We start from the raw sequence: 12,291 nt of genomic DNA on the forward strand, positions 1-12,291 counted from the left end.
TTAGGCAACCTGCTCTGAGGTCTTCATCTATAGTACTCTTGATTCAGCTACTAGGAAATCTGAGAGCAGCTTCAGAGGACTTGTCCATTGCTTTTTCCTATCTCCCTCAAGGAATACTACTAGATGACATTGTTAAATTGAAGGAGCAGGGCATCATTATTTAAGGGGGGGGAAAAAAAGCCAGAGACACAAAAGATGACATGTTGGCCTACGATAATGGGGCTGCACTAGAGCAGAGGTGGTTAGCAGGAGATTTCATAGGTTTTAAAACCTGTGCTTCACACAGGTGTAATCTGAGAACTAGACAGCGACCCAAAGAACAGACAGCTGAACGAAAGCTTGGGTTGGAGTTTGTAAAGAACAAGGAGTTCAAAGGAGATGCTAGAGTGGAATCAAATGAGGTGTTTGAAGAAGGTTCCAGAGGAGCAGAGAGTTAGATTTGGTGGTAAAGGCCACACTGTTCTTACTAGAGTGGTTTGAGCAGGGCAGGTGAAAAGCATAGCCAAGCAGGGAGACTTCAAGCAAGAGCAAGGTATTGGCATCTGTGAGTCAAGTTTCAATCGAAGCTAATCATCTACAATAACGTCATGGATGGCAGGTGCCTTGTTCACAAGTGAACGGATATTCTGGAGGAAAATGTGGAGGGGGCGGTTATTGTTGTTCCACTATCAGAGTCCATGGGAGCATTTGTAGGTGGTATTAAACCCCAGCGAGCGTACTGGGCAAGAATGAAGGGTTGGGGTGGGGGAGAGAGAAAGAGGGGGTTTGTTGCTCATGAGGCCCTGCAGAGAAGCACAAAATGCAGCTCTGGACTTATCCAAGGGCGATTCAAAGATTATGTAAGGTTTCAATAGGGTGAATAGAGGAGAACGATTTCCTCTCATTGGGGAGTCAGTGATGAGAGGCCATCAATTTAAAATTGTTGCGGAGGCAGCGATACATAGCTTTACAACATGGAATGCTTTGCCACTGAGCGTAATTGAGGGAAAAGCGGATAAATATTTGAAGCAGAGGGTGATGCAGAGCTATGGAGAGAGAGAGCAGGGCAGAAGGATTAGCTTTGAAATTACTCCAACAAAGGCACAATGGGCCAAATGGCCTCTTTCTGTGCTGCAACCTGTTACGGTTCTTGAACCAAGGGTAGGGACAATGCATCTTAGATCGGAGCCGTGCACACTGAAAATAGAGAATATATCAGTGGACAATCCAGGAATGAAGGGAATGCAGAGAAAGATTTTTTTTCTAATTAATGGTTCCTCACTGCTCAGTTTTCAACCAACAGGCCTTAGTTGGCAGGTCAAGTATTTAAAAAAACCCACAAATAAGGAACAATACATTAAGTGATATACCTGGAAAATTTCACTTGCACTAAGGAAAAATATTCCAAATTTAAAAAGTGTGTCACACAAGTGACAGGGAAAACATTGAATTGTTCTCTGTATAATATAGTTTTCAGGAACAATTGATAGTAAGACACATGCAAACAGTACTTGGAATATTTTTAATTCTTTATATTTTTCACTTAACACAAATTGTTGAAGAAGAAATATAGAAATTGAAAGACTGACTTTAAAAAATGATTTTACCTGCAATTGGAAACTGTCACTGCACAGCTACCAAAAAGTTTCAAGTGAAAAAGGTTTAACACTAGTAATGTTAACCCAACATGGCTGCACACAACATCCGAACAACCGAACAGCAAGTTTTATGACACAATTTAACAAACGGTAATAAAGAGCTTTCTAGATTAAATGATAACACTTTAGCCTAAAAGAATGTTTAAACAAAGAGCTTTTCACACACAAATACTTTTGATCTCCATCATTGGGTGATGACCCATCTTATAAAGGGGTAGGTTAATATCCAGGTACAGTGAGTATCTCTCCCCCTCCACCTCAGCAGTGGTATGCGCTTCCATAGATTCACAGAAATCACCAGACATTTTGTCTTTGCCGATTTAAAAAAAATGTGTAACCTACATACAAGAAATGATTGCTAGAACTCTATAATAAAAGTAATAGAGTGGAATCACGATAAACACATACTTAGCAAAGATAAATGTTTGGATCAGGACTTTGCATGGGTTATAATAATGTGCAATACTAAACTCAGCTCAGTTAGTCATTCACTCAGCAATAGCTAAAATAAAACACAAAACACTGCTGTTATTTGAAACACAACATTAACCGAAAATGAAGTTTTACAGGAAACTGTTAATGTAACATGAGCTGCTGTTTTTAAGTGAAATCAGGCGTTGGATTGATAATATCCAGTGTGTTGAGTATCAAGAAAATAATTGATAGTGGAAATGCTTAAGCATGAATCAAGAGTTATGCTTGGGTAGTAGTTTGACCTGGCTGTGAATGGGAACGGATTTGTAACATTCTAAATTTGGATCCGGTATCCAGTGCTGACTGTGACAGCTAAGTGAACTGTGCTGCATAATGCTTTTTACTGGAAGAGAGTCCACTCTAACCACACCAGAAAGATCATCACTGCTGGCTGTCACATCCCGTATTACAGTTCATCCTTCTTCGCCAGCCTCACTGATAAGAAACTGCACTGATGATGCACGTAGAACTAAGACCATGATAGACTCAAATGTCTGGACAAAACACATTTGAGGTGAGTTTATATAAAAATGCCACATCATGAAAAAAGAACAGTTTTGTGTATTCAAGAAATGGGAGTCCTTGAGGAACAAATGTTTTGAAGTCAAACTTGCTGACAAACGATACAAAAGGGTTTGTTCCTGAGATGAAGGGAAATGCTTCAAGCTACCTATTAAAATCCCACACCTAAGGCTACCATTTTCTGTCAATAACACATTTCACTCTCTCATCACCTATCAAACACTTATCTCAAATTATATAAGAAAAATCTACCCAGTAAAGTTTGTGATCAACAGATAAAAGATATGAAGGAACATGACACATTTATCAACAGGGGCATTTCATCGGAAAACACACTTTGTAAAATACTTCTTAGTTTCTGTTGAGTGAAGGGAGTTCTCTTGGGTTTAACGCAGCTTTTATCCCCATCCATGGATAACACTGTAACATCCCAAGCTGGCAGCTGTAAAGAGTACAAATTCTTAGAAGAGTTTCAGGTCTCAAATATCCTATAAATATTCCATTTTTATAATGATATTTTCAGTGTCTCTTGGTCCCAACCCTATAACCGGATGAGCTCTGTAATATGCTATTGCTCAGTGGTGTGCTCTCTGTCGCCTTCGTGTTTTGTGGGCTGATTGGGAGATGGAGTGTGGGAAGGATGCACCACTGCAGGAAGGTTATGGGAGACGGGCACCCCCCCGGGAACCATTCCTTCCATGGATGCTGGGATTCCTGCAGGTGTTACGCCTACTATACCAGGAGGGTACCTACAAAAGAAGACAGGATCAAATGAATGTAAAACTTCCAGAAGGTACAGAGAAGCCTGACTAAGACACTCAGTTCTACTACTGATTAACTCTCGGCAGCAATGTTGTTTCTTCAGTATTCCGGCCAATGAGAAACTGAAAACACACTTGAAAATCTAATGTTGACATTTCCGTTTTATATATCTGCACACCTTGAAAGACATGCCAGACTCCACGCAAACTACATTCAAGACAAACAAAACATCAATACCCGAACACCATTTAACCAAAAAAGCAACACTGCCTGAAAATGCAGTTCTGGATATTGGGTGAGAGGAGAGGAGGGGCTTCGCTGTGGTGCCCCAGGGTTGAAAACCCTGCTGGCACTCATTATCTTTCATCACCAGTGAAGTATTGAAGAACTGGCATTGCCGATGGAGATGAACCACAGCATGAACCAGCATCTTTAGGATTGAGGGCATGGGGAGAAAGTTGGGTGGGGGGGGGGGGGGGTGGACAGGACAGAAGCTTCTCATCACTTAATCTGTTAAGTGAAAGATAACTTTAAAACATATGTTTTCCTTACCTTATAGCATTTTGTCACCAGATGATATCAGCTGCTGGCTGAAATACATGGCAAACTTCAAATATCAATATAGGAGGGTTTTTGTGAATGAGGAGAGTTCACAACAATTAGTCTTTTCCCTATTGATTAAACAGAAAAGGAATTTGTTTTCTGCTAATGGGCATTGTGCACTCTGCTGCTAAGATAGAAATGCACAGAACGCCTTTTTTGCTGTCTTTAAGCCAGAAGCAGGTAGCCTCCTGCCATCATCCAATGACAAAAGGCCATTAACCATCTCGCCAAAGGTTTTAGATTATTAATCTAAAAGCAACTTTTAGAAATTCTAACAGCTAATACATCCCTCACTAAAACATCCTAAAATCCTAGCTCTGCATCTTACATTTTGTTGGTAAGATGATGCTAGTGCCTTTATTGAATAAAAACTCTTAAAAGAATGATGCAAGCAGCCTGGCTGAAATTTAACCAGTGGCATCATTGTTGGACAAGTCCATTCAGCGCAGGTGGAGCCACATAAAATGGACTGAAAACCTGAAGGTCTACATTTCGGATTTTAAACCTTCTAACATTATCATTTCCATGATGAAAACTCCAATATAGAATTTCCAAATAGAAGTCAGATTGATGTCCTGGGGTGGGGTGGAAGAGAGGGGAGAAAGATTTTTGATCAAAAACCTCCTTTCTTAGGCAGTTGTGGTCTTTAAAGAATAACTTATCAATTAGACATGAATGGCAATGAGGTTAGTTCACCGTTATCAAAACCCTGCAGCTATCATTTATCAGGACAGGTAACTATTTCCTAGTGTTAGTGTTGTCCCGTTCTTGCGTCTGACTACAGGCCTCCTCCTTTGGTTAAGGATGGTGGGACAGTTTGGCAGATAAACTGTTCTACGGCCATCATCAATGCCACTCAATGATTGGATGATAGCAAAGCATTGGTTGTACCAGCTTCCCCAATCCTCCAAAATTAAGTGCTTAATTGTCCGATATCTAGCAATGCTGATAAGCTCTTCCCAGTGATGACTGGTGAATGCGTCAGGGCTGCGCTTTAAACTCAAGACTATTTACATAGGACCAGCCAGTCAGCAAGAGAGTTACCAGACAACATATACAATGTGTGCTTTTCATTAGCAAATTATAATGCAATAGGCATAAGACTTTCTCTAACACTGTATGTTTTCAAATTTTACTGCTATATGTCCATTGTGATAGATGTTAAAGTCATAAAATATCATTAGAATATTCCAAACAACATTGCATCTTCATCTGCGGAATAAAGTCAAAATATTAAGCAAATCGGTAAATATCTCTGCTACAACCAGCAAGGTATTTACTACATCAAAAAATTACAATTTCTCCAGTCCATTGTGCCCAATGTCGACAGACACTAGGATCAGACAATGTCACGACTGTTCATGCCTTTCACGACCTCAGAACATCCACCCGAGTAGGCAGACAGGGCCTCGGTTTAACGTTTCACCTGAAAGATGGCACCTCCGACAGTGCAGCACTACCTCGGTACTGCCCTGTGCTCAAGTCTCTGGAGTGGAACTTGAACCCACAAACTTCTGACTCAGAGGCGAGAGTGTTACTACTTAGCCAAGGCTGACACCAGGGGAAGTATTAGCTATCTGCCATGATAGAGGGCACAGCAACCTCTAATAATAGAGACTTGCCATTCACAAAGTCTGGGTTCAGATCCTGGGTATGAGGAGATTCCAAGATCACCTAACCCAATAGACAGTACAAAGTGAAATGCCTCACAGTAGTAATGCAGTTCATCCGTGGAGCTTAAAAAAATACAAGCAGATGGACCTAGACTGCCCAGCAAAGCATTTATCCTGTTATTTGTTAGAACAGTGGCAGCTGTGGAGTATCTGCACAGTATCTGCACCCCAGAATGCTATGGTTTAAAGACCGATTAAGAACAGCAAGAAATCCAGAAGAGAAAGGGATTCAAATCAATAATAAAATTAAAATGATAAAAACTAAATTTGCTACATCTAGTAAGTGATTGGAGTTGAATTTATTTTCCACACACACACACACACACACACACACACACACGCACATGCATATACACACACACGCGTATACACACACAAATAAATAATCCTCTTACCTGTAGGTGGCCCCATTGAGCTCTGGGTGGACAGCCTGCTGGTCCATTGTTGGCCAGGCAGCAGTTGTAACAAAGTAATCCTTATTTACACAGTTTCTTAAGCTGTCTGGGATTCGGCCTGGAGCAAACAAAAAGGAAGGGCAGGGATACCAGAATGAACAAGCTACAACTATATATTCATGAAGAAAATGTCAAACACAACCAATGTAATAATCATTTACCTCAAGTATTGTCACACCTATAATGAGATTAAAATAACAATTCTAAATACAGAATTCTTTAAATATTAAAATTATAATCTTTTGAGTAGATTGATAACTATTTTACTTACATTCAAGAATGTTGCACCTTTGCACAATTATACATAAATAAGCAGCATTATTGTTAAAGTTTCTTAAATTGCATCTAAATTACATCTACCAATCAGGTGGTCTCACCTGTAATAGCTCTACGAATCTCAGTAGCAGCTGCTTCTCTCATCTCCAGGGATGCCTGCTCACTGTACCAGGATGTGTGTGGTGTGCAGATCAAGTTGGGAGCATCTTTCAGTGGGCCTTGTGTAAAACTGCACAGGAATAAAAACAAGGAACTTTTATGCATTACGGTTACACTCTCCTTGCGTGTGAAACAAACCAGTAAGACAAAGCAACGAACCATGCCGACAAGGCAAACACATGAAACAAGAATTACCAAAGCTGTCCACATTGTCGCTGAGGCTCACTCAGGCCAAAAAACAGTGTTAAAAGCAGCGATCTGTGTCTGCCGTATGGGCTGCAGGGCATGACCAGTGGCATTAATGCATTCTTCTCTCTTAATCCTTTTTAAAAAATCTTTCTCACAGACCCAAACCTGTGGGAAGTAGCAATGAATTTTCTTGCTTTCTTTGGCTGAAGAATAAGAGAAAGCAATAGCCAGCTATAGAGGCAAACTACCCCAACATTCATGGCAGCAGTGAGATGCTCAAATTTTTTTTTTATTCGTTCCTGGGATGTGGGCATCGCTGGCAAAGCCAGCATTTATTGCCCATCCCTAATTGCCCTTGAGAAGGTGGTGGTGAGCCGCCTTCTTGAACCGCTGCAGTCCGTGTAGTGAAGGTACTCCCACAGTGCTGTTAGAGATGATGTTCCAGGATTTTGACCTAGTGACGATGAAGGATCGGCGATATACTTCCAAGTCAGGATGGCGTGTGACTTTGAGGGGAACTTGGAGGTGGTGGTGTTCCCATGCGCCTGCTGCCCTTGTCCTTCTAGATGGTAGAGGTCGTGGGTTTGGGAGATGCTGCTGAAGAAGCCTTGGCGAGTTGCTGCAGTGCATCTTGTAGATGATGCACACTGCAGCCACAGTACGCCGGTGGTGGAGGGAGTGAATGTTTAAGGTGGTGGATGGGGTGCCAATCAAGTGGGCTGCTTTGTCCTGGATGGTGTTGAGCTTCTTGAGTGTTGCTGGAGCTGCACTCATCCAGGCAAGTGGAGAGGTATTCCATCACACTCCTTACTTGTGCCTTGTAGATGGTGGAAAGGCTTTGGGGAGTCAGGAGGTGAGACACTCGCCGCAGAATATCTAGCCTGTAACCTGCTCTTGTTGCCATAGTATTTCTGTGGCTGGTCCAGTTAAGTTTCTGGTCAATGGTAACCCCCAGGATGTTGATGGTGGGGGATTTGGCGATGGTAATGCCGTTGAATGTCAAGGGGCGGTGGTTAGACTCTCGCTTGTTGGAGATAGTCATTGCCTGGCACTTGTATGGCGTGAATGTTACCTGCCACTTATCAGCCCAAGCCTGAACATCGTCCAGGTCTTGTTGCATGCGGGCATGGACTGCTTCAATATCTGAGGAGTTGTGAATGGCACTGAACACTGCGCAGTCATCAGCGAACATTCCCACTTCTGATCTTATGTTGGAGGAAAGGTCATTGATGAAGCAGCTGAAGATGGTTGGGCCTAGGACACTGCCCTGAGGAACTCCTGCAGCGATGTCCTGGGGCTGTGATGATTGACCTCCAACCACCACAATCATCTTCCTTTGTGCTAGGTATGACTCCAGCCAGTGGAGCGTTTTCCCCCTGATTCCCATTGACTTCAGTTTTACTAGAGCTCCTTGATGCCACACTTGGTCAAATGCTGCCTTGATGTCAAGGGCAGTCACTCTCACCTCACCTCTGGAATTCAGCTCCTTTGTCCATGTTTGGACCAAGGCTGTAATGAGGTCGGGAGCCGAGTGGTCTTGGCGGAACCCAAACTGGGCATCAGTGAGCAGGTTATTGGTGATTAACTGCCGCTTGATAGCACTGTCGATGACACCTTCTATCACTTTGCTGAAGATTGAGAGTAGAGTGATGGGGCGGTAATTGGCCGGATTGGATTTGTCCTGCTTTTTGTGGACAGGTCATACCTGGGCAGTTTTCCACCTTGTCGGATAGATGCCAGCATTGTAGCTGTACTGGAACAGCTGGGCTAGAGGCACGGCTAGTTCTGGAGCACAAGTTTTCAGCACGACAGCTGGGATGTTGTCGGGGCCCACAGCCTTTGATGTATCCAGGCGCTCAGCCGTTTCTTGATATCATGTGGAGTGAATCGAATTGGCTGAATACTGGCTTCTGTGATGGTAAGGACCACAGGAGGAGGCCAATATGGATCATCCACTCGGCACTTCTGACTGAAGATGGTTGCAAATGCTTCAGCCTTGTCTTTTGCGCCCACGTGCTAGGCTCCACCATCATTGAGGATGGGGATATTCATGGAGCCTCCTCCTCCCGTTAGTTGTTTAATGGTCCACCACTATTCACGACTGGGTATGGCAGGACTGCAGAGTTTTGATCTGATCCGTTGATTGTGGGATCTCTTAGCCCCGTCTATAGCATGCTGCTTCTGCTTTTTAGCATGCATGTAGTCCTGTGTTGCAGCTTCCCCAGGCTGGCACCTCATTTTTAGGTACGCCTGGTGCTGCTCCCGGCATGCTCTTCTACACTCCTTATTGAACCAGGGTTGGTCCCCTGGCTATATGGTAATGGTAGAGTGAGGGATATGCCGGGCCATGAGGTTACAGATTGTGGTGGAATACAATTCTGCTGCTGATGGCCCACAGCGCCTCATGGATGCTCAGTTTTGAGCTGCTAGATCTGTTCTGAATCTGTCCCATTTAGCACGGTGGTAGTGCCACACATCACGATGGAGGGTGTCCTCAGTGTGAAGACGGGACTTCATCTCCACAATGACTGTGCGGTGGTCACTGCTACCAATAGTGTCATGGACAGATGCATCTGCGACAGGTAGGTTGGTGAGGATGAGGTCAAGTAGATTTTTCCCTCGTGTTGGTTCACTCCCCACCTGCCGGAGGCCCAGACTGGCAGCTATGTCCTTCAGGACTCGGCCAACTCGATCAGTAGTCATAGAGTTATACAGCACAGAAAGAGGCCCTTCAGCCCATCGTGTCCGCACCAGCCATCAAGTCCTGTCTATTCTAATCCCATTTTCCAGCACTTGGCCTTGTATGCTATGGCGTTTCAAGTGCTCATCTAAATGCTTCTTGAATGTTGTGAGGGTTCCTGCCTCTACCACCCTTTCAGGCAGTGAGTTCCAGATTCCAACCACCCTCTGGGTGAAAAAGTTTTTCCTCAAATCCCCTCTAAACTTCCTGCCCCTTGCCTTGAAATTATGCCCCCTGGTTATTGACTCCTCTACTAAGGGGCAAAGTTCCTTTCTATCTACCCTATCTATGCCCCATATAATTTTGTACACCTCAATCAGGTCCCCCCTCAGCCTTCTCTGCTCTAAAGGAAAACAACCCCAGTCTGTCCAGTCTCTCTTCATAGCTGAAGCCCTCCAGCCCAGGTAACATCCTGGTGAATCTCCTCTGCACCCTCTCCAATGCAATCACATCCTTCCTATAGTGTGGTGAGGTGACCAGAACTGCACACAGTATTCCAGCTGTGGCCTAACTGACGTTTTGTACAGCTCCATCATAACCTCCCTGCTCTTATATTCTATGATTCGGCTAATAAAGGCAAGTATCCCATATGCCTTTTTAACCACCTTATCTACCTGTCCTGCTTCCTTCAGGGATCTATGTACATGCAGACCAAGGTCCTTCTGATACTCTGTCCTTCCTAGAATCCTACCATTCATTGTGTATTCCCTTGCCTTGTTAGTCCTCCCAAAATGCATCACCTCACACTTTTCAGGGTTAAATTCCATTTGCCACTGTTCTGCCCATCTGACCAGCCCGTCTATATCGTCCTGTAGCCTGAGGCTTCCCTCCTCGCTATTTACCACTCCACCAATTTTCATGTCATCTGCGAACTTACTGATCAAAGCTCCTACATTCATATCTAAATCATTAATGTACACTACAAACAGCAAAGGACCCAGCACCGATCCCTGTGGTACACCACTGGACACAGACTTCCAGTCACAAAAACAACCTTCGACCATCACCCTCTACCTCCTGCCACTAAGCCAATTTTGGATCCAATGTGCCAAATTGCCCTGGATCCCATGGGCTCTTGCCTTCTTGACCAGTCTCCCATGCGGGACTTTGTCAAAAGGCCTTACTGAAGTCCATGTAGACTACAGCAACTGCACTACCTCGATCCACACACCTAGTCACCCCCTCGAAAAATTCAATCAAATTGGTTAGACATGATCTCCCCCTGATAAAGCCATGCTGACTATCCTTGATTAATCCTTGCCTCTCCAAGTGGAGACTAATTCTGTCCCTCAGAATTTTTTCTAATAATTTCCCTACCACTGATGTTAGGCTCACTGGCCTGTAATTCCCTGGTTTATCCCTACTACCTTCTTGAATAATGGTACTACGTTAGCTGTCCTCCAGTCCTCTGGCACCTCCCCTGTGGCCAGAGAGGTTCTGAAAATTTCTGTCACAGCCCCTGCAATCTCCTCCCTTGCCTCACCCAGCAGCCTAGGATACATTTCGTCTGGGCCTGGGGATTTATCACTTTTAAGCCCGCTAAAACCGCTAGTACCTCCTCCCTCTCAATATTAATTTGTTCAAGTATATCACAATCCCCCTGCCTGATTTCTATGCCTACATCGTCCTTCTCCATAGTGAACACAGATGCAAAATATTCATTTAAAACCTCACCCACATCTTCTGGCTCTACACACAGATTGCCACTTTGGTCCCTAATGGGTCCTACTATTTCCCTGGTTATCCTCTTGCCCTTAATATACTTATAAAACACCTTGGGATTTTCCTTTATTTTGCCCGCCAGTGTTTTTTCATGCCCCCTCTTCATTCTCCTAATTTCTTTATTAAATACCCCCCTGCACTTTCTATACTCCTCTAGGGCTTCCTCTGTCTTTAGTCCTTTGTATCTGCCAAAAGCCTCCCTTTTTTTCCTAATCCATTCTTGTATATCCCTTGACATCCAGGGTTCCCTGGGCTTGTTGGTCCCACCCTTGACCTTTACAGGAACATGTTGGCATTGTACTCTCTCTATTTCCTTTCTGAAAGACTCCCACTGCTCTGATGTGGATTTTCCTACAAGTAGCTGATCCCAATCCACTTTGGCCAGATCCTGCCTTATCATATTAAAATCGGCCTTCCCCCAATTTAGAACCTTTATTTCCGGTCCATCTTTGTCCTTTTCCATGACTACCTTAAATCTCACCAAATTATGGTCACTGTCACCAAAATGCTCTCCTACTGACACTTCTACCACTTGCCCGGCTACATTCCCTAGAATTAGGTCCAGTACCGCCCCCTCTCTTGTAGGACTTTCTACATGCTGGCTCAAAAAGCTCTCCTGGATGCACTTTAAGAATTCTGCACCCTCTAAGCCTTTCACACTCTGACTATCCCAGTTAATATTGGGGAAGTTGAAATCCCCTACTATTATTACCCTATTATTTCTACACTTCTCTGAGATTTGCCTACATATCTGTTCCTCTATCTCCCCCTGACTGTTTGGGGGCCTATAGTACACTCCCAGAAAAGTGCTTGCCCCCTTTTTGTTTTTAAATTCTACCCATACGGCCTCATTAGAGGAACCTACTAAGATATCATCCCTCCTTACAGCAGTAATTGACTCCTTGATTAATACTGCGACACCCCCTCCTCTTTTACCCCCCCCCCGTCTCGCCTGAAGATTCTATACCCCGGAATATTGAGCTGCCAGTCCTGCCCCTCCCTCAACCATGTCTCTGTGATAGCAACAAGATCATACTCCCATGTGTTCATCAACACCTTCAATTCATCTGCCTTACTCG

At 43.9% G+C, this 12,291-nt stretch overlaps 1 protein-coding gene across 12 annotated transcripts in view; it reads right to left on the bottom strand.

Moving 5' to 3' along the window:
• Positions 1-1,487: 1,487 nt before the first annotated feature.
• Positions 1,488-12,291, bottom strand: part of LOC147113489 (C-terminal-binding protein 2) — a 308,574-nt gene continuing 297,770 nt past the window's right edge. For 9 of the 12 annotated variants that reach the window (XM_085994644.1, XM_085994638.1, XM_085994641.1 and 6 more), the window contains 3 exons: positions 6,504-6,631; positions 6,067-6,184; positions 1,488-3,382 (listed from right to left, as the gene is read on the bottom strand). In XM_085994644.1, the coding sequence (XP_085850770.1) occupies positions 3,202-3,382; positions 6,067-6,184; positions 6,504-6,631 (427 nt within the window). In that variant the 3' untranslated portion in view covers positions 1,488-3,201. Of the gene's footprint in view, positions 3,383-3,947; positions 3,986-6,066; positions 6,185-6,503; positions 6,632-12,291 lie in introns of all 12 variants that reach the window. The other 3 variants (XM_085994636.1, XM_085994637.1, XM_085994635.1) reach the window with 3 other exon arrangements.

Source organism: Somniosus microcephalus, chromosome 8 (assembly GCF_052327205.1).
Source record: "Somniosus microcephalus isolate GS21.2 chromosome 8, FLI_Smic_1.0, whole genome shotgun sequence".
NCBI classification, from domain to species: Eukaryota; Metazoa; Chordata; class Chondrichthyes; order Squaliformes; family Somniosidae; genus Somniosus; species Somniosus microcephalus.